At 52.2% G+C, this 21321-nt stretch overlaps 2 protein-coding genes across 5 annotated transcripts in view; one reads left to right on the forward strand and one right to left on the reverse strand.

The window, feature by feature from the left end:
* Positions 1–290: 290 nt before the first annotated feature.
* On the reverse strand, positions 291–15206 carry MATN4 (matrilin 4). Of its 3 annotated transcripts, XM_054468109.2 has the most exons (11): positions 15082–15196; positions 12380–12486; positions 11101–11670; positions 10261–10383; positions 8197–8319; positions 7978–8100; positions 7763–7885; positions 5047–5460; positions 4795–4947; positions 748–855; positions 411–665 (listed from the first exon to the last, which is right to left on the reverse strand). In XM_054468109.2, exons 2-11 carry the CDS (start codon positions 12450–12452, stop codon positions 607–609), a joined length of 1869 nt encoding a protein of 622 aa, XP_054324084.1. In that variant the 5' UTR covers positions 12453–12486; positions 15082–15196; the 3' UTR covers positions 411–606. The 3 variants fall into 3 exon arrangements, with proteins under 3 accessions (XP_054324085.1, XP_054324084.1, XP_063515507.1); XM_054468110.1 differs by lacking the exon at positions 10261–10383 and having other exon boundaries at positions 291–665; positions 15082–15206; XM_063659437.1 differs by lacking the exons at positions 411–665; positions 10261–10383 and having other exon boundaries at positions 707–855; positions 15082–15206.
* The window catches only part of RBPJL (recombination signal binding protein for immunoglobulin kappa J region like), an 11454-nt gene continuing 3728 nt past the window's right edge, over positions 13596–21321 (forward strand). For both annotated transcript variants that reach the window (XM_054468111.1, XM_054468112.1), the window contains exons 1-9: positions 13596–13854; positions 15050–15158; positions 16474–16599; positions 18511–18581; positions 18761–18876; positions 19143–19317; positions 20357–20494; positions 20924–21033; positions 21302–21321. The exon at positions 21302–21321 is cut by the window's right edge and continues 133 nt beyond it. In XM_054468111.1, the coding sequence (XP_054324086.1) occupies positions 13833–13854; positions 15050–15158; positions 16474–16599; positions 18511–18581; positions 18761–18876; positions 19143–19317; positions 20357–20494; positions 20924–21033; positions 21302–21321 (887 nt within the window). In that variant the 5' untranslated portion in view covers positions 13596–13832. The remainder of the gene's footprint in view (positions 13855–15049; positions 15159–16473; positions 16600–18510; positions 18582–18760; positions 18877–19142; positions 19318–20356; positions 20495–20923; positions 21034–21301) is intronic.

Consider the following 21321-nt stretch of genomic DNA (forward strand, 5'->3'; position numbering starts at 1 on the left):
TGGCCGGAGAGCGAAGCGTTCAATCCACTGGGGAATGGGGTGGCGCAGACTTGCTCAGACCCCAAGGATTCCTGTTGAGCCCCCTCCCTTCTCGCAGCCTGCATAAGGAGCCATCTGTTCTCGGCTGAATAAACAAGCGGGGGAAGCAGCGCCGGGTCTCCTGCCCCCGAGCCCGACCCCCGCACAATGCGCCTTTCTCCAAGGAGACGCCGCCCGGGCGCCGCCAGAGCGCGCTCCGTCTGGCTTCCTCTCCCCCAGGCGGCGCAGCAAGACCCAAAAACGGACCCCGTGGAAATCAGGTTTTTTTATTTTTTTAAGAACACAAACAAGAAATCCAACAAAGAACTGAGCGCAGCACGCGGCGAGGGCGTGCCGGTCTAGCACGTGCCCCTTCCCTCACCACCCGCTATCCCCCTGACGCCTCAGTCCGCCTAATGGTCCGGGCGAGGCCAGCTCAGCTCAGTGCCGGAAGCCCGCCAGCGCCTCTGCCCCGACAGTCCAAGCCGGACGGGCCCAGGTTCTGCCTGGCCCCGGCGCACCGATGGCGCGCAAGGGGCACCGTCCGCGGTGCCGCGCCCCAGCCCGCGTCTGGGCCGCCCGTGGCCCTCACTTCTGGTTGGCCAGCTGGTTCTCCAGATCCTCCAGGCGCGCCGTCAGCTGGGCCAGTGAGCGGTTAAGGAGGCCGTTGGGGTTCGCCGAGGTCCCTTCACTTTCCCTCCAGCCCGCGCCACCAGCCCCAAAGGATATGGTTCAGCGTCAGGCTCTCGAGCGCCCCCAGCGTGCGGCCCTGGAACTCCACGAGGCTTTCGCATTCGCATGGGCTCCGAAGCTCTGTCCCTGCGCTGATACCCTCCTCTGCAAGCCGGACACAGAGGGTCAGGGGGATGAGAAATTGCGCTAGCTTTGGCCCTCTGATTTCCCTGCACTGGGCCTATGGTTGAGTATATGGGCTTTGGATTTAGAGAGACCTGGGCTGAGTCCCAAGCTAAGTAGCTGTGAGATACTGAAAAACTCACTAACCTTTCTAAGCTCAGTTTCCTCATCTATAAAATGGATATAATGAAAGAATGTATGCATTAGTGGCTTCGAGGATCCATTCACCTGTGTATGTGTGTGTGTGTGTGTACGTGTGCGTGTGTGTGCGCTCACGCACAACTTACAAGACTGTTTCTCAAAACTTAATGCTCATTGGAATCATCAGGAGAGCTTGTTAAAATATAGATTCTGATTCAGAATGGAGAAGGAGCTCAGAAGGTACATTTCTAACAAGCTCCCAAATGATGCTGATGCTCCTGGTCTGCGGACCACACTTTGTGTAGCACTCTCCAAATAAAATTTTATGCAATGATGAAAGTGTTCTACATCTGCCCTGTCCAAAGCAGTAGCTACAAGCCACATGTGGCTGTTTAACACTTCAAATGTGACTGGTGCTACTAAAGGACTAAAATGTATTTTATTTTAATCAATTGTAATTAAATAGGTACTGCCTACCTTTTTGAAAAAGCACAGATCTAGAACACTGCCTGGTTTAAGTAAATACTTTACAGGAGGGGTCCCCAATCCCCAGGCCATGGACCAGTACCAGCACATTACATGGACCAGTACCAGCCCATGGCCTGTTAGGAACTGGGCCACACAGCAGGAGGTGAGCAGCCAGCATGCAAGGAAGCTTCATCTGTATTTATAGCCGCTCCTCATCGCTCCTATTACAACCTGAGCTCCTTTCCTGTCAGATCAGTGGCATTGTTAGATTCTCATGAGAGCACAAACCCTATTGTAAACTGTGCATGTGAGGGATCTAGGTTGCAGGCTTCTTATGAAAATCTAATGCCTGATGATCTGTCACTGTCTCCTATCATCCACAGATGGGACCATCTAGCTGCAGGAAAACAAGCTGAGGGCTCCCACTGATTATACATTATGGTGAGTTGTATAATTATTTCATTGTATATTACAATGTAATAGTAGAAATAAAGTGCACAATAAATGTAATGTGCTTGAATCATCCCAAAACCATCCTCCCCACCACCATCGTGGAAAAATTGTCTTCCATAAAACCACTGCCTGGTGCCAAAAAGGTTGGGAACCACTGCTTTTTAGTGTATTTCAACTAGACCAGTGATTCTCAAAGAGTGGTCCTTGGACCAGCAGCATCAGCATCATGTAGGAATTTATCAAAAACGCTAATGATCAGACAACACCCCAGACTTGCTGAATTAGAAAATCTAGAGTTGAAGCCCAGCAATTTGTGTTTGTTTTTGTTTTGTTTTTTGAGCTCTGTCGCCCAGGCTGGAGTGCAGTGGCACAATCTCGGCTCACTGCAACCTCTGCCTCCTGGGTTCAAGTGATTCTCCTGCCTCAGCCTCCCGAGTAGCTGGGATTACAGGTGTGTGCCACCATGCCCTGCTAATTTTTTGTATTTTTAGTAGAGATGGGGTTTCACTGTGTTAGCCAGGATGGTCTCGATCTTGGCTCACTGCAACCTCTGCCTCCTGGGTTCAAGTGATTCTCCTGCCTCGGCCTCCCAAAGTGCTGGGATTACAGCCGTGAGCCATCGTGCCCAGCCACAATTTGTGTTTTTAAAGGCCCACCAGGTGATTCTGGTGTGACCTAATCTTTAGGAACCACTGATCCTGATCCAACTCTATCTCCCCACACATCAACATCTTGGTGGTTGGGCGGGAGGCCTTACAATTAAAACTGGCACGTTTTTTCTTAGCAGTACATAAAATAGTGGTGAATCTTAAAATGAATGGTATCTTAGATTCACTGAAATTCTATAAGCATGTGCCATTGTTAAGATTACAGGGAGGCCAGGCGCGGTAGCTCACACCTGTAATCCCAGCATTTTGGGAGGCCGAGGTGGGTGGATCACGAGGTCAGGAGATCAAGACCATCCTGGCTAACACGGTGAAACCCCATCTCTACTAAAACTAGAAAAAATTAGCCGGGCGTGGTGGCATGTGCCTGTTGTCCCAGCTACTCAAGAGGCTGAGGCAGGAGAATCGCTTGAACCTGGGAGGCAGAGGTTGCAGTAAGCCGAGATCGCACCACTGCACTCTAGCCTGGGTGACAGAGCGAGACTCCATCTCAAAAAAAAAAAAAACAAAAAAAAAGATTACAGGGAGTGACATAGAAAAAAAAATGCTACAACAAATTACCTTAGGAAAAAAAAGAAAAAGGATTATAGGTGGTGAAATAATAAGCACAATGCCTGACATTTAACCTTTGAAAACACTGCCGTAATGATTTAAAAGTTGTCTCTTCATCTTAGTCTTATATGTACTATGAACAAACTGCTGGAATCCAGCAAAGACCCCTAACTTCACAGATTTGTTTCTCTAAACAAAGGGTTGGAGACAAGGAACAGTCATACCGCCAATTGGTAAAGAGCTTCAGCCACAAAACCCAGACTTCTCTTAGAACTCTAGAGCTAGAGGTAACCTTGGGCAGCCAGTGCCTCTCCTGTTACAGAAGAGAAAAGTTAAGGTAGGTGTGGGGGTAAGTGACTCATCCAAAGTCACACTGCAGGGCCCATAAGAGTCACACAGGAAGAGCTCTGAAAGAGCCCCTAATCTGAAAGAACCACAATAATTAGAATTAGCTGGGAGCGGGGAGGGAAGGAGAGTTGGGGGAAGGAGTATATATGTATATACATGCACATGCATGTGCGTGCACACACACACATATATTATATAATATAGCGTATATAGTATATTATATATACTTTTTTTGAGACAGGGTCTCACTCTGTCACCAGGCTGGAGTGCAGTGGTACAATCTCGGCTCACTGCAACCTCCACCTCCCAGGTTCAAGCGATTCTCCTGTCTCAGTGCCCACTACCTTGCCCGGCTAATTTTTGTATTTTTTGGTAAAGACAGGGTTTCACTATGTGGCCAAGGATGGTCTCGAACTCCTGATCTCAAGTGATCCACCCGCCTCAGCCTCCCAGAGTGCTGGGATTACAGGTGTGAGCCACTGTGCCCAGCTCCCCTACATATATTAAAAAAAAAAAAAAAAAAAAAAGACAGATTCTCCAGACCCAGACCAGCCCTACTTAGTCTGTTTCTGGAGATGGAGTCTGATAAACTGGAAGAAGAGTCACATCTTAAGCCTGGGCTAGTGTCTAAAGTCTCTAGGGTAAAAGTTACCCTGGAGACATTCCCTATATCACCTAGAGCACAGTACACTACACACGATTCAAGAGCCCCCTTCTCCTCCACAGGTAGAGTTAGTCTCTTTTTCCTCAGCTGAGCACCAGATGATGAAGTAGAGGGATTGCACTTATGAGGTATGTTGTCCCCACTAAAAAAAAAAAAAAAAAAGTCTTTGCATACTTAAAATATATTCAGTCCTGCCACTTTGCCAAGTTCATAAGGTTGAATTCTAACAAGTTCAGGGGATATATGCTGTGGCTCCACTTGCAAATGCTGTCTGGTGTGCCTTCAAAAAAATTTCCCAAATTATTCTGAACCTCCACTGATTTGGGGGACAGGTAGCCTAGTCTAGGATTTCTTAGACTTTAATATGCTTACAAATCACCTGAGAATCTTGTCGAAGTGCAAATTCTGATTCATTCGGTCTGGAGAGCACCAGAAATGCTTCAGTTCTAAGAAGCTACCGGGTGACCGCCCTGCCGCTGGCCTGCGGACCACATTTGGAGTAGCAAAGCTCTGTCTAGTGAGCCCAACCTCTGGCTATAACTACAAAGGGGGTAGGGAGTGAATAGGAAGGGGAGATATCAGAGGGCGGGCAATGAGAGAGAGGAGGACCCCCGAGAGAGATGCGCTCACCTGGACAGATGCTGCCTCTGAGGTTCTCCAGCAGGTGCGTCATGGTGCCGAAGTCTGGGGCGTAGGACACGTGCAGTTCCGCTGGCTTCGAGGCGATCTCACGCAGCTCCGCCTCCACCGCCTTGCCCACGCCCACGGCGTACATGACGATGCCTGCAAGGCCGGGGTCTCAGAGGGTGCCCCAGGCCTCGGGAAAGCTGCCTCCCAGCGTATGACCCAACCCCAGCCCACTGTGTTCCATGCCAAGCCCACCTTCCTCCTTGGCGCGCGCTGCCCACACCGAGATGTCATCCTGGGAGCGGCCATCCGTGAAGACCAGGCCAACGCGAGGCACGTTGAGGGCACGGGGCCGTGCACCCTGTGCCTCGGAGAAGCTGTGCTCCACCATGTGCCGCAACGCCAGCCCTGTCATGGTGCCGCGTTCCATGTACTCCACAGCCAGGACCGCCTGCTTCACCTCGGCTGCGGTGCCGTAGCGACCCAGAGGGAACTCGGTGCGCACGCGGCTCGAGAACTGCACCAGCCCCACGCGCGTGCCCTCGGGGGACACATCTAGGAAGTCCACAATCTGATTCACGAAGCGCTTCACTAGCTCGAAGTTTTGTGGGCGCACGCTCTTGGAGCCATCAACCAGCAGAACAAGGTCCACGTGGCCTTCCCGGCACCCTGCGCAGCCAGAAAAGCTCGAATTGAGGGACCAGATTCTGGACTGGCAGCAGCTGTCTATCCATCTAGTAGTTCATTCGCAAACATGTATTATATAACAGACAACATTTCCTGAGTCCTTCCTGTGCCAGGCAGTGTGCTAAATGATAATAATTATCACCATCATCATCACCATCGTCACCATCATCATCATCATCGCCCTTGACATTTAGTCAGTGCTTAGAACAAACCACTGTGCTGAAAGCATCTTTTTAAACAACAATCATATAATGACCACAATAACTACCATTTATTGATCATCTACTATGTATCAGGCACACTTTTAAGCACTGTACCAGTATTAACAATAATAACAAAAACATTATTTACCGACAGCTTACCATGTGCCAGGTACTGGGTGAAGTGCTTATATATATTCTCAATCCTCCCAATAAGCTTGAGTATTGTCCCCATTTTCTATGGCCTGAGGTTCTGATGGATAAAGTGATTGCCCCAGATTTCACAGCTAGTACTGACTGAGCCAAGACATGAAGCCAGGTCCATCTGACTCCAAAACCCATGCTCCTGAATGACTCTACAATGTCACCTCCCCTATTCTGAGCCGGGGAAGTTGCTAGAACCAAAATGTGGTGTGTGTTGGCATGGGGAGGTTTTCAAAGGTTTTGAAAGAATTAAAACATAATCCTGATCCATGAGGACAGAGCAGAGCAAGTCAGACATGCCATATGCTCTGGTCAAGGAAAGTGCTAGAAGAGAAGAGCATACAAGGACCCCAAGGTAGGAATAGTGTGTTCTTCCTGGAGTTGTTAAGGAAGGCTGCATGGAGGTGATGGCATTCTTTCTGATCTTTGTTATGAACTGAATGAGTGTGTTTCCCAAAATTCATTTGTTGAAACCCTACGCCTTAATGTGGTAGTCTTGGGAGGTGAGATCTTTGGAGGTAATTAGGATTAGATGAGGACATGACGGTACAGCGCTTATGAGTAAAATTACTGTCCTTATAAGAGTCTGAAGAGGTCAGGCATGGTGGCTCCCAGCACTTTGGGAGGCTGAGGCGGGCAGATCACTTGAGGTTAGGAGTTCAAGACCAGCCTGGCTGAGATGGCAAAACCCCATCTCCACTAAAAATACAAAAATTAGCCAAGCATGGTGGGGCACACCTGTAGTCTCAGCTACTCCGGAGGCTGTAACAGGAGAATCAGTTGAGCCCCAGAGGCAGAGGTTGCAGTGAGCCGACATCGTGCCACTGCACTCCAGCCCGAGAAACAGAGGGAGACTCGGTCTCAAAAAAAAAAAAAAAGTCTGAAGAGGGCTTGCTTCCTGTCTTCGCCATGTGAGGACACAGCAAGAAGATTAGTGTGTGTGTGTGTGTGTGTGTGTGTGTGTAGGTGTGTGTGTGTGTTGGCGTGGGGAGGCTTTGAAAGGTGTGCCATCTAAGAATCAGAAAACAGGCTTTCATTAGACACCATATCTGCTGGCACCTTGGTCTTGGACTCCTCAGCCTCCAGAATTGTGAAAAGTAAATGTTGTTTAAGCCACCTAGTCTACGGTACTTTGATATAGCAGCCTGAATGAACTAAGACAGTCTTGAAACATCAGTAGGAGTTTGCCAAGGAAGTAAGGGACAGTCTAGAAGGTAGGATGCAGCACGTGCAGAGGCTTCGGATCTGGGGAGTTCCTGACACATCCAGGGAGGAGCAGGCCAGTAACACGGAAATGTTCAAGTGTGGCAGGAGATGGGGAGATGGAGTTGGCTGAAGCTAGATCGTGATGACCTAAGGCAGTGGTTTCAAAATTTTTATCACAGCCCACAGTAAAAATAATAATAATGACAATACATCATGAGACATTTCACATAGAACTAAAGTTTCAGAAATAATATAACTCTTTCTACAGGCAGTAAACTCTATATTGTCTTCCACTCTTTATTTTTTTTTAATGTTGGTTGTAACCCAGTAATTTGATTTCATTATTCATTAATGTGGTTCTGCTCACCATTTGAAATACTTAGGGGTAAGTCATTTGATCTTTCTTCTGTAGGCATTGGTGAGCCACAGAAAGCTTGCGCACAAAGGAGGAATGTGATCAAATATGTATTTTTTAAATTAACATTGACAGCAGAGTAGAGGATTGTAGGAAAGAGATAGAGGCAGGGAATGGCATACCCTCCAATGTCACCCCCACAACACACACACACATTCACACCACAGCCTAGGGGCCACAGCAATGGCAAAGTCAAGGACAGTCCGAATGTGGGCAATGGGGCAGAAGCCAACAGAACACCCTCTCGCCCATCACTCACGGTTGCAGCTCTTGCCATCTGCCTGAAGTTGCCGCCCCTCGGGGCACAGGCAGCGGTAGGAGAGGCCCTCGCTCACACACTGGAACTCACAGCCATGATCCACACCATTGCAAAGGTCCCGGACTGAAAGGAGAGACAGGTCAGGATGAGTCAGGATGGACCCCACCAGCTAAGATCTCTTACCCCTCCCACAAATGTAGGAGAGCCCTCCTCACCCTGACAGCTCCTCCCATCAGGCTGCAAGTCATGGCCCTCTCTGCAGTGGCACTGTGGCCCACCAGGGGTGCTAACACACTCATGCTGACAGCTATGGTTCCCAAAGCTGCAGTAGTCAATGGCTGGCAGGAGGGAAGAAACAGCAAGATATTGCCTCTGATTGGAGCTCTTGGAGGCCACAGTCCAGGGTGTGGTGGGAGGGCGGGGGTGTTGCTCACCTCTGCAGCTCCTCTGGTCCTGCTGGAGTACAAAGCCAACTTGGCAGCGACAGAAATAGGAGCCTGGGGAATTGACACAGTGGTGCTCACATCCATGGGTCCCTTCAGCACACAGATCAATGGCTGAGGAAGAGATGGGGTCAGTCTATGCCCAGGGCTGCCCTTCTCAGCTCTGGTAGCACAACCACCTGAGGAAATTTTTAAGAATACCTACACCTGGGCCCCAACCCCAAAAATCCTGACCTAATTAGTCAGGGCCCCTGTCCTCAAGTTGCTCTCTGACTTACAGAGCACAGGTTTGGCCACTTTACCTACTTGAGCCTCCATTTTTCTATTTGCAAAATGGGAATATAATGGAAGAGAGTGATTGCTATTCACAGCTTCCTTCTGTGGAAGATGGGGAACTATTGCCCTGTTGAGCATCTTGATGGTCTGGATAGGCAAAGATGGCCGAGAGCTGGGCTGGAGAGAAGATAATTACCCTGTATAAAAAAGTGAGTATTTGAGGTTCCTGGAAAGGAGATGAGAGTGGAGAGAGAAAAAAAAATTTAAAAAGAACAAGAGAGCCAGTATGAAGATGAGTAACTCTGTGGGTTGAGGCTGCCCGTGAAAAATCCCTTGTACTAGGCTGACTGAGGACTTTTAGAAACAAAGCTGTCTAATATTCAATTATAATGAGTTTTTCGTGTGTGTGTGTGCGCGCTGTGAGTTACTTAGCACATACACACTTGTGTATGCCCCTGCATACACAAGTGTGTAAACCAAAGAAGAGGTTAATTAACATGCATGGAACAAGAACAGCATGTGCAGGGTTGAGAAATGAGAGAGGATCCATAAATCAAATGAATTTAGCAGAGGCTCACAGCAAGAGGTGACCACCAGAATGTAAGCACTTGGAGGATTTCCAGAGGTCTTGGAGAGGGATTTGAATGTTAAACATTCAAATCAGAGTTCAAGCCAACTTTTAGTTTCTAGAAACAAGAAGACCCCAGCTGACATCTGGGTTATTGGGATTACATTATTTCTTTTTCCAGGTTGTTGTGAGGCTGAGATATAATAATGTGTGTAATGCTCCTAGCACAATGTCTAATACTAACTTGGTACTCAGTAAAAAACCCAATTGAATAAGCAAGGTATTCTATGCCATAGCTTTTCAGAAGACACAAATGAAGAACCAGCTCACACCTGTAATCCCAACACTTTGAGGGGCCAAGGCAGGAGGATCTCTTGAGCCCAGGAGTGGGAGACCAGCCTAGGCGACATAGCAAGGCCCTTTCTCTTAAAAAGAGAGAGTCTTGAAAGATTTGCAAAGGCAGAGGGGAGCGGCAAGGGCAGCTCAGGTGAGCAGCACACAAAGAGCTGAGGTGCAGAGTCAAGAATGGGTGGCATGAGGGGGGAGACCCACCTAACTGAAGACCCCCCAACAGTATCTAAGAAGAAAAACTGTAAGGATGTGCCTATAAGAAGACAGAAATGACCGGGCACAGTGGCTCACGCCTGTAATCCCAGCACTTTGGGAGGCCAAGGCGGGCAGATCACTTGAGGTCAGGAGGAGTTCGAGATCAGCCTAGCCAACATGGTGAAACCCCATCTCTACAAAAAATACAAAAAATAGCTGGGTGTGGTGGTGGGCGCCTGTAATCCCAGCTACTTGGGAGGCTGAGGCACAAGAATCACTTGAACCCGGGAGGCAGAGGTTGCAGTGAGCCAAGATTGCACCATTGCACTCCAGCTTGGGCAACAGAGCAAGACTCTGTCTCCAAAAAAAAAAAAAAGAGAGGGAGACAAAAGAAAAGAAAAAGAAAACAGAAACAAGTTTGGGAGGTGGATTGGAGACTAGCCTGAAAACAGGGAGAAAGAGGGCAGAAAGCACACTGAACTGTAGGCTCCCACCAGGGATTTGTGTGACCCCAGGCAATACCTTTCTTTCTTAGGCCTGTAAAGTGATGGAGGTGTGCTGTTACTGCCAAAGGCCCTTCCAGACTCATTGGTCTGATGTTGGGGCAATGGAGAGCCAAAGAAGGTTCAGGAGCAGTGAGACTGCAGGACAGGGGTAGCTCTCACCCAAACAGCTCTTGTTATCGGCTGCGAGTTTGTAGCCCAGGTTGCAGGCGCAGTGGAACATGCCCCGGGCATTGACACATTGGTGCTGGCAACCATGTCCCCCCTCAGCACACTGGTCCTTCCCTGAGGACACACAGGACTAGAATCAGTAGGGAACAGATGGGCAGAAGCCTCCAACAAGAGAGAGCTGGATGGGGATGGGGTCAGAGGCAGGCATTACCCTCAAATGGCTTTCAGAAGGAAATCACTAATTTGAGAGGGGCTGTACCAAGGGAGAGGGCTTAGGGAAAGAATAAGGCTTAAGGAGCCCCTGTGAGTAGGCTCAGAAGAGGAGGCACCCAATTAGACACGTCAGTGGGCTAGGACAGGACTACACAGGGGCAGGAGTGGGTAGGGAGGCGGAGAGGTGCTAAGTTGAGGTGGGCAGAATAAACTCAAAACGGTCACTAGAACAGATCTTGCAGCATTTGTGGGAGGAGCTAAGATGATAATGGAAGAAGCCATCCCCATGTGGGAGGGCCACGACTCTTTGGAGCAGCCGATCCCTCTTAGCTTTGAGAATCACTGGTTCCTTGTGTGCAGGGGATTGGTGCTGGAGTTTGACATTAAGCCTGTGGTAAGCTGTGGCGGGCAGGGCAAGAAACTATAGGTTGCTCCTTGTTGATAGAGCCTGAGCAGAAGTGGTCAGAGCTGAAATCTGACACAGCCTGTGGTAGGTCAGGGCAACTCTACCTGGAAATCGCGGGGCCACCCCACGGGATGGGATTTACTATGGTGGGAAAGGAATCCAAGTATTTGGATTGAGAGTTCGAGCTTCACTCCAGCACCCTCCTAACTCACCACACAGCCGGCTCTGGAACTGCAGGCCGAACTCCTGGATGAGGTCGAAGGACTCTACGAGGAAGACGTGCTCGTCTAGCGGGGGCGATGCCATGGCGCGCAGGGAGCCCACGTCCGCGCGCTGCACCCCCACCGCGTAAATTTCAATGCCGCGGGCGCGCGCCTGTGCCGCCACCTCGGCCACGCGGTCCTGGGGCCGCCCGTCTGTCACGATGACAGCGACACGCGGCACGCGCTCCTCCGGGGGTCGCGCGCCCTCGGCCACGCTGAAGGCCACGTTCATGGCGTACTGGATTGCCAGTCCCGTCATGGTGCCTTGCGCCAGCGGCACCAGGTCGCGGATGGCGCGCTCCATGTCCTCGCGGCGCGAGAACGCGCGGAGAGGGAAGACGCTCTGCACTTGACTCGAATACTGGATCACGCCAACGCGCGTAGCGTTGGGACCCACGTTCAGGCCTCGGAGGAGGCCCATGAGGAACTGCCGCATGGTCTCGAACTCGAAAGGGCGCACGCTGCGGGAGCTGTCAATCACGAACACCAGATCCAGGGGCCCAGTGTGACACCTGGGACCTGCGGGGAGATCAGGGAGGACTCTCCTAGGTCAGCAAAGCCTCACCTCCGAGGAGACCCCAGGGAAACCCAAGGGAAATGCCGCTATGCCGACATAATAGCGCCCAGCACAGCAAACGCAGATTAGACAGATGCACTCGCCCGGCATGTGCCTAGCACTTGGGCTAGGAGATTTCACAAATTCCCTCATCTTACAGCTCTGAGGGCTATTCTGAGGCGGTATTACCCATTGACGAGGGGGCAAGGAAGCGTCGCAAACTCAAAGCCTGCAGGGACCAGGCAGGGAACATGGATGAACCGGTTGGGTTAGGACAGCGGAGACCCAAAGAGCCCCTATCACTCCTAAATTGGGCAGGCAGCTCCATCCAAATGCTGCCATGCCCCTGCGAATTGGAGGTTAGCAGATCCCTGGTTTTTCAAGGGAAGTACTAAACAGGGATTTTTATGTAAAATTTCCTGGTTTTTCCATGTTTTCAAATAATTTTTCCAAATTAAACACCCCATGGGCAGTTCTGCATGCGCCCAAAACTAAGCCACATCCTACAGATGAAGAAACTGAGGCCCAGAAAGGTGAAGTGGGGAATTTAAACCCAGTCCCATATGTTCCAAAGCCCTTGCTTCCCTCTCCCCAGCAGGAGGAGCTGGCTGCAGAGGGAGGACCGGCTTCCGCTCCCCTCCTCCCACTGGTGAGGGCTAGGCCCCAGTTCACCTGCCAACTGGAGCTGGGTTTCCCAGGGCTGAAGAAGGAGCAGCAACAGGGGCCAGCAAAGAAGGCCTCTCATGGCGCTTGGGGACAGAGAATGGAGGTGTCAGAGCCTGGAGGGAGGAAGGAAAATAGAAAAGCAACAGTATTTACACTGCTCTTATTCTGGGTGATAGGCACTTGGAGGGGGAAGACAGTTACAGGTTTATTTTACTAATCTCTCTATTTTTGTGTATGTTTGAAATGTTTCAGAATGTAAAAATTCTCATCACAGTGGGATTGCTCGGAAACACAAGAGATTCTTTTACTTATTTATTTATTTTATTTATTTATTTATTTTTTTTTTTAGATAGAGTCTTGCTCTGTCGTCCTGGCTGGAGTGCAGTGGCATGATCTCGGCTCACTGCAACCTCTGCCTCCCAGGTTCAAGCGATTCTCCTGCCTCAGCCTCCCGAGTAGCTGGGATTACAGGCTCCTGCCACCACACCTGGCTAATTTTTTGTATTTTTAGTAGAGAGAGGGTTTTGCCATGTTGGTCAGGCTGGTCTCAAACTCCTGACCTCAGGTGATCCTCCCACCTCGGCCTCCCAAAGTGCTGGGATTACAGGCATGAGCCACCGCGCTTGGCCGACAAGAGATTCTTTGTGGAACTGCAGAATAGTAAATAAGAATAGATACGTAGATACAAATATGCAAAATTTAAACTGAAAAAAAACCCAGGTCTTTCTTAAATGTCAGGCACAGTGTTAAATGCTCTTCACGCATTGTGGCATTTAATCCTCTCTGCAATAAGGCTGTGACTGTCCCCATCATACAGACAAGGAAATTGAGGCTCAGAAAAGTTAAGCGCTGGTAACTAAAGTCATTCGGCCAAAAAGTGGCTGCGGCAGGATAGAATCCCACGCCTGCTAGTTTCTGTGAGCCAGCCTGGGCGTTTGGTGCCTCTCCTCCCGCCAGGCGAACCTCTGCAGACAGAAGCCCTTCCCCACCTCGGCCCACTCCCCTACGCACACAAGCTTCTGTGTGGCTGTCTTTGCAACTCGCCAACCCCCCCAGACCCCTCCACACACACAAACACAGACATGCACTGCCCAACCGCAGGCGGCAGGGACGGGCTGCGCCCTGTTGCGGGGCCGAGCGTGGTGGTGCGGCAGCGAGTGGACCAAAACCCGCTGCGCACGAGAACGCGCGGCTTGGCGCCTGTTTCCCGCCTGCTCTCAGGAGCGACCGCCAGGGGGCGCCCGAGATGGCAGGGGGCGTGGGAAGCCCACATCTGCCCAGCAGGTGCGCCCACCCCAAGCAAACAGGGGGCCCGGGCCCGGGGCCTTGGAGATAAGGCCTGGACAGGATATATCCCGCGCAAGAGCCGAGGAGCAGGGGTGTGCAGGGTTCCAGCGACAGCAGCACTGGACTCTTCCAGAGGGCGGCGGGTGAGCGGCTGGGGCCCGGTGGAGCCACCATGGACCCTGCAGGGGCAACAGGTGAGCGCTTACCCTCCCGAGGCCCCGGAGACGCCCCGTGAGAACTACGAAGGACCACCACCCCCACCCCCTCCCCACTATACAAATAGGAAAACTAAGCCCCAAGGAGGCAGCCTGCCGAACTGCAAAAGCAGGATTAGAACCTAGGGCTCCTGGTTCCCCTTCTCTCTCTTGAGGCCCCCTGGCGCCTAGAAGTCACTAAACCTCATTTCCTTCCAGCTCCTACCCCACCCCCGCGCCCCATGCTGAAGCTGTGTTAGCCATTTTTCTGTTGCTGTTTCTTGGTAGAGAGGGCCAGCCGCCCCTAACCCAACCGCAGCTCCGCCCCCGCCCCCCAATTCCGTGAATGCGCCTATTCTGAGCGAGGCCAGTGCCTGCTTCTCACTCCAGGCGACCTTCTCGTCCCGGATTCTTCTCCCCTTTCCCCTCCCAGGCCTGGTAGAACATAAATCCTCTGTCAGGGCCCGTCGTGGGAGGGTGACCAAGCAAGATGTGGCAGTGCTGGTGGAAGTGGGAGGGCGGAGAACCCTTCTCAAGCTTGGGCCACAGGCGAGGCCAACATCCCTGGGCAGCATGAGGGCTAAGGCACAAGGGGCCTCTGCCACCTCCCATACTTTCCCACCCGGAGACGCCTCTGGGCCCCTAAATCTTGGTTAAGGTTCCCCTCATCCCATTCTTGGTCTGAGCCAACTTCTCACCTGGCACCCTGCCTCCACCCCAGGAATCCTAGAAAGCCAAAATAGTGACTGCCTCAAAGTTCATCACCTTTCCAAACCCCTCATTCTACAAAGAAAGGAACTAGGTCCAGAGAGGGTAGTGTCTTGCTGAAGGGTACATGGCGATGTCGTGGCAGGATTAATACTAGAACCTGGGATTCCTCTGAGGAGTTAATCCTTGCATTAAAAAAGAAAGATTCAGAGATGCCCTGAGGTGAGGTTGAGGGAGTGGAGCAGCAAGAGAGGAGAGGCCTGTAAATAATTTCTCAAAAGTCCCTTAGGGACATTTCAGGGGGTTCCTGGAGGGATGAGAGTAGAAAAGGGATGACCCTATTTTCATGGCTTTGATGGTGGGGGCTCGATTTGGAAAGGACCCTGCAGAAGTGGGGAAGGGCACTGCAAATCAGATAGGGCACCCTAGGCAGTGCCTCTGCTAAAATACAGTCGCCTGATCTGGCTTGATGCCTACTCCCCTGCAGACCCCTCAGTGCCTCCCAATCCTTTGACTCACCTGAGCCTGCAGGACAGATCAGAGATGCAGCTGCAGAGCGAAGCCAACAGGCGGAGCCTCCCGGGCACTTGGACCAGGTAACGGCAGCGTGGCAGCGTGCCCTAGGTGGGGACTGCCAGGCAGCTGGAGCACGCAGAGGCAGCGGCTGCATTTAACCCAGGGCTGGCGGGTGGGGTGGGGAAGTGCAGGCTGCAACCCCTCCCACTGGCAGGGAGGGATCCCCCCTTCCTCCTGAGGCGGGGCAAACCCAGCACCCCCTGCTCCTACCACCCTTGGAGCTGCAGACAGGGCTAGCTGCGGGCCAGGCTGGAATTCGGCTACAGCGGGAGACTGGGGAGACTGGGGCAGCCACACTCTGCAGCCGGAATTCACTGGAAGCTTAGAAGGCACTTCCCTGAGGAGAGCCCCAAGGGGTGGAGCAGTCCTGGCTGTGGCTGCTGCCTGTCTGGCCTGGCTTTCGAGGGTGCGGTCCTACGCTGTCCCCTCCAGGAGTGAGGAGAGACTCCGGTCCTGCCAAGAGGAATAAGGGCTCGGAAGGACAGCCTCAGTTTTCATGGCTCTCCTTGGGCCTCAACCTGCTAACCCCCCAAATCTCTCCCACCTCCCCTCCTCTACTTGCTCCCTGCAATTGCTCGGGCCCACCCACCCATACCACTCAAGACCCCCAGGTTAAGAAGCCACCAGACCTCTAGGCTCTAACCTGGCTCACTCTGCAGGACCAATGTCATCTGCCTTGACTCCTGTAATCAAGGGAAGGAAAGCCCACACAGCAACAGGCCACTTCTCATGGGAGAAAGGGAAGAATATGGCTTTGGCCCCAGAAAGGCTCAGATTCCCCCAGGCCATCCCCCATCCTGAGGACAAGGTTTTGGGCCCTTTTCTGTTTGTAGGCAGGAGGCTAGAGAGCGCTCCAGGCCAGGAGCCCAGGAAAGGCTCCCCCTTCCCCTCCCCCCTCCTCCCCCACCCTGCCTTCCCTAGGGTGGGGAAGCTTCATCTCTATCAGTTCCATCAGCCCTAAAATACTCTTCTCCATCCCAAAGCCAGTATAAGTGCAGCCTTTGTGTCACAGCCACATTTCCCTATGGCCCTGGGCTCCAATGGGCATGACGCCAGACCCACAGAGTGGAACCTGGGTGGTCCCATGGGCTCCATGCAGGCTTCATTGAGCACCTCGCAGCCTAAATATTTAGCCTACAATTTGCAGCCAAGTCTCCTCCTTACCTAATGCTTCCTCTTCCTGATCCCACAGGGGCAGGATATAGAGCAGCCCCACCCTCCCACTCACTCTGACCCCTTGCCTACTTCATTTTACTCAACCTGAGTGCTTGGACCCTGTGCCACCTTGACTCTTCTCCCTCCTGTGGCCGGTTGACCTGCCTGCCCCACTCCCAGGTCATCCCCAGAGCACACGACCATTCTGAGGGGAGGCGTGCGCAGGTGCCTGCAGCAACAGTGTGAACAGACTGTGCGGATCCTGCATGCCAAGGTGGCCCAGAAATCGTACGGAAATGAGAAGCGGTAGGTGCCTCCGCAGCCCCTCCCAGGTCTCTGCAACTGTCAGCCCTATGCACCTCCTCCATTCACCCGCTGGGCCTCTTTTAGACCCAGAGCAGGCCTCAGGGCTGAGATCTCAGCTATTGGTTGACCAGGGCCTTGACCCTCAGCCACCATTAGCCCCCACTTTGGTCTATAGTTCTATAGCAGGAGATTCCCTGTGAATCTCCTGTCTCCATTCATTCACTCATTCTCCCATTGATTCACTTATTCATTCATTCAACAACTACTTACTGAGTGTTTATCATGTATGCACCAGGCTCTTTGGGTACTGCTGGGCACTGGGCATACAGCTGAACAAGACAGAAACAGCCCCTGCTCTGTAGCCCACACTCTCACTCAAGTGTGGAAGAGACAGACAGTAAACTCCCCACAAATCAGGAAACAAGATACTTGCAGATTGTGATGAGCACTAGAAGGAAAACTGAACGAGGCCATTTGACGGAAACTGAAGGCAGGGGGGACATTAGCTAGAAAGGTCAAGGAGGTTGAGGGACCTTTTGGGAGGTAACATTGGAACTGAAACTTGAATGCTGAAATGGAGCCAGACAGGAGAATATCTGGGGAAAGCGTGCTACAATTAGAAGGAACAGAAGGGCTGGGTGCGATGGCTCACACCTGTAATCCCAGCACTTTGGGAGGCCAAGGTGGGCGGATCACCTGAGGTCAGGAGTTCGAGACCAGCCTGGCCAATATGGTGAAACCCCCTCTCTACCAAAAAATACAAAATCAGCTGGGCATGGTGGCGGGCACCTGTAATTCCAGCTGCTCAGGAGGCTGAGGCAGGATAATTGGTTGAACCCGGGAGGCAGAGGTTGTAGTGGGCCGAGATCATGCCACTGCACTCCAGCCTGGTGACAGAGCAAGACTCAGTCTCAAAAAAAAAAAAAAAAAAAAGGGCAACAGAAAATGGGAAGACCTTGAAGCTGTACCAATTAGGCCTGTTTGAGGTACAAAAGAAATGACAGTGGCTGAAATCAGAGGGAGGAGTTGTAGGAAACAAGTCAGAGAGGTAAGCAGGGGTCAGATCTCAGGAGGACTTTGAATTTTAAACCAGTGGAGGATTTTAAGGAGTTAACATGATTTGACTCATGTTTTTAACAAAACACTCTGGCCAGCCTGGTGGCTCATGCCTGTAATCCCAGCACTTCGGCAGGCCCAGGTGGGGCAGATTGCTTGAGCCCAGAAGTTCCAGACCTGCATGGGCAACATGACAAAACCATGTCTGTACAAAAAATACAAAAGTTAGATGGGTGTGGTGGCTTGTGTCTGTAGTCTCACCTACTCAGGAGGCTGAGGTGGGAGGATCAGTTGGGGAGGCAGAGGTTGCAGTGAGCCAAGACAGCCGAGATCAAGTTACTGCTTTCTAGCCTGGGCAATAGAGCAAGACCTTGTCTCAAAAAAAAAAAAAAAAAAGAAAGAAAAAGAAAGAAAGAGAAAGAAGGAAGGAAGGAAGGAAAGAAGAAAAAAAAAGAAACAGAGAGAAAGGAAGGAAGGAGCACTCTGGCTGCTGTTCGAAATGGGGAGGAGATAGAAACATAACTTTCTGGAAATAGACCAGTTTGAAGGCTGATGCTGTGGTCCAGGCAAAAAGTAATGGTGGCTGGGATGAAGGGCGAGGTGGTAAGAAGCCAGTGGATTCTGGATATATTATATTTTGAAGGTGGAGTGGACAGGACCTTCTGATGAGTTGAATGAGGGGTATAAAAACAATAAAGTTTGGCTATGAATGGGGTTTACAGTCATGAAAAAGCGTTGCGGGGAGCGGGAGGAGGAAACGAAGGTTCTGCTGGGTTTATGCTACTACCTTGCCGTGCTTACAGGAGAGCCAAGTGGAGATGGATGCACGAATCCAACACTCACTTATCTCCGCAGGTTCTTCTGCCCCCCGCCCTGTGTCTACCTCTCGGGGCCTGGCTGGAGGGTGAAGCCAGGGCAGGACGAAGGTGAGGGCGGACTCAAGGGCTGCCTACCTCCTGCTCTGTAGGGAGGACCACGAGATTGGGCCCGAGAGGGGGCGGTTCGCAGGCGCAGTCTCCCCGCGCCCTCTGGCGGCGAGCTGTAAGCTTGCCTGGCACCTGCGTCCTCCCGAGTCCTTGCAGAGCCAGTTCGCGTCCCTTTCCAGCTCACCAGGCTGGGGATGCGGGACCCACGGTCTGCGGTTACATGGGACTGGACAGCGCGTCCGGCAGCGCCGCTGAGACGCAGAAGTTGAATTTCGAGCAGCAGCCGGACTCCAGGGTGAGAGCGCACGGGAAGGGGTCCGATTCCTGCTCCCATCCCTGCCTCTCCTGGGAAAGGAGGGCTCCTTTACTCCCCTCCGAAAGCCAAGAGATAGGTGGGGAGACCGGGAGGCCGGGGTCCTGCCTTAAGGCCGAGCCTGAGAGCCTGGATGGTGGAGCTTCTGGTCACCTCCGACGGGGCGGACGTCCGATATCTGGGAGAGGTTGGTTCATCCGACGGGGGAGGGCTGGGATGAGATGGCCCTGTCCCTGCGAGCCCCCTAGGAATTCGGCTGCGCCAAGACCCTGTACATCTCAGATGCAGACAAGAGGAAGCACTTTCGGCTGGTGCTGCGGCTGGTGCTGCGCGGGGGCCGGGAGCTGGGTACCTTCCATAGCCGCCTCATCAAGGTCATCTCGAAGCCCTCGCAGAAGAAGCAGTCACTGAAAAACACCGATCGTGAGCAGGGCGGGGCCTGACCGCGGGCCCGGGCGGGGAGGTGCAACCAAGCCCAGAGCGGCTAAATTGGGGCGCGGAGGTGGGGGTAGGCTGGGCTATAGGGGTCAGAGTGGAAAAGGTGGAGTCGGAGCTGAGAGGGGAAGGAGTCTGGATGAGTGGGTGCAGCCCAGGCCTGGGGATGAGAAGAGTTGGAGGATGAAAAGCAGAGAGGAAAGGGACAGATACCAAACTCCAGGTTGGGAGTTGGGGTCCCAGAGCAGACAAAAGTTGAACTAGGCAGTGGTTGAACTGGGGACAGACTAAAAGTGACATAGGCGAGGCACGGTGGCTCATGCCTGTAATCCCAACAGGCCAAGGTGGGCAGATCACTTGATCCCAGGAGTTCAAGACTAGCTGGGGCAACATAGCGAAACTTTGTCTCTACCAAAAAAAAAAAAAAATTAGCCTGGCATGGTGGCCTGCACCTGTTGTCCCAGCTACTTGGGAGGCTGAGATCAGAAGATCACTTGAACCCAAGAGGTCGAGGCTGCAGTGAGCTGTGATACCACCACGGCAGTCCAGCCTGGGTGACAGGGTGAGATGCTGTCTCAAAAAAAAAAAAGGTTTACTTTTGTTTGTTGAACTGAAAGATGTCCAGGCAGCAAAGGAGCAGGAAAACGTTCCAAAGCAGGACTACAGCAGGTCCTGGAAAAACAGCTGTGAACTGGGAATGTCCAGTGTATCTAGGCCTGTGGGCACATTAGCCAGGCCGGCACAGGGACAGAAGATTGGAAACTGTCTGGAAAGTCCAAGGGACCGAGCCAGGCCAGGGAACTGATAACACCAACTAACCTTAACCCTCACCCTGACCCCCTTATTCACCCTAACCCTCACCCTAATCCTAATCCTTACCCTCACCCTCACTCTAACCCTCACCCTAATCCTAACCCTCACCCTCACCCTAACCCCAACCCTAACCCTAACGCTCACCCTAACCCTAACCCCTAATCCTAACCCTAACCCTATCCCCTCACCCTAACCCTGATCCTCACCGTCACAGTGTGCATATCCTCCGGCTCAAAGGTCTCCCTCTTCAACCGCCTGCGCTCTCAGACAGTCTCCACACGCTACCTCTCTGTGGAGGATGGGGCCTTTGTGGCCAGTGCACGACAGTGGGCTGCCTTCACGCTCCACCTGGGTAATGACATCTGCAGGCCCTGGGGCTGGGCACTTCGCATGCATTAGCTTATTTAACCTCCACCACAACTCCTTAAGGAAGGTAAACTCTTCCCCATGTGATTAAGGCTCAGAAACACAAAAAGACTTGACTACAGTCCCAGTGAGCTGGTGACTGTTCCAAGCTATTCTGACTCCTTTATCCATGCCCTTTCCCCTTATATCAACTAAGCTGCCTGCCCCCAACCCCTGCCCCCAGGGCAGACATTTGTGAGGATGGCCTCAAATCGCCTCTCCAGAATTAGAACCTTCAGTCGGCTCCCCTGAGTACCACCCCTTCCCGCAGGGCCCATGTGTGATGTGAGGAAGAGCCAGAGGCAAGAAGGCAGGGTTTAAGGCAGAAGCTTGGGGGCCGCTGAAAACCTTGTCCCTTGCTTTTTTTGACCCCCAGCTGATGGGCACTCTTCCCAAGGAGACTTCCCACCGCGAGAGGGCTACGTTCGCTATGGTTCCCTGGTGCAGCTCGTCTGCACGGTCACCGGCATCACACTACCTCCCATGGTATAGGAAGGGAGGGCATGCCTGGAGGGGTCCCCTCAGATCCATGCAGAGAATGTGGCACACACGGGCAGGGCTGGAGAGTGAGGCCCCAAGGCATGGAGACACCTGTTCTCACCCAGTGTCGCATAGGACCAGACAGAAGTCAAAGGGCAGGGGGAATCTGCTAGTGCCTGTGTGGCTACTGGAGTAGCAGACAGCCAGCTAGGAGGGCAGCCTCTGGACGCCCGGGCTCCTTGCCACCACTGTTCTTACCACCCTTCCTTTGCAGATCATCCGTAAAGTAGCCAA

The sequence above is a fragment of the Pongo pygmaeus genome, chromosome 21 (assembly GCF_028885625.2).
Source record: "Pongo pygmaeus isolate AG05252 chromosome 21, NHGRI_mPonPyg2-v2.0_pri, whole genome shotgun sequence".
Taxonomy (NCBI): domain Eukaryota; kingdom Metazoa; phylum Chordata; class Mammalia; order Primates; family Hominidae; genus Pongo; species Pongo pygmaeus.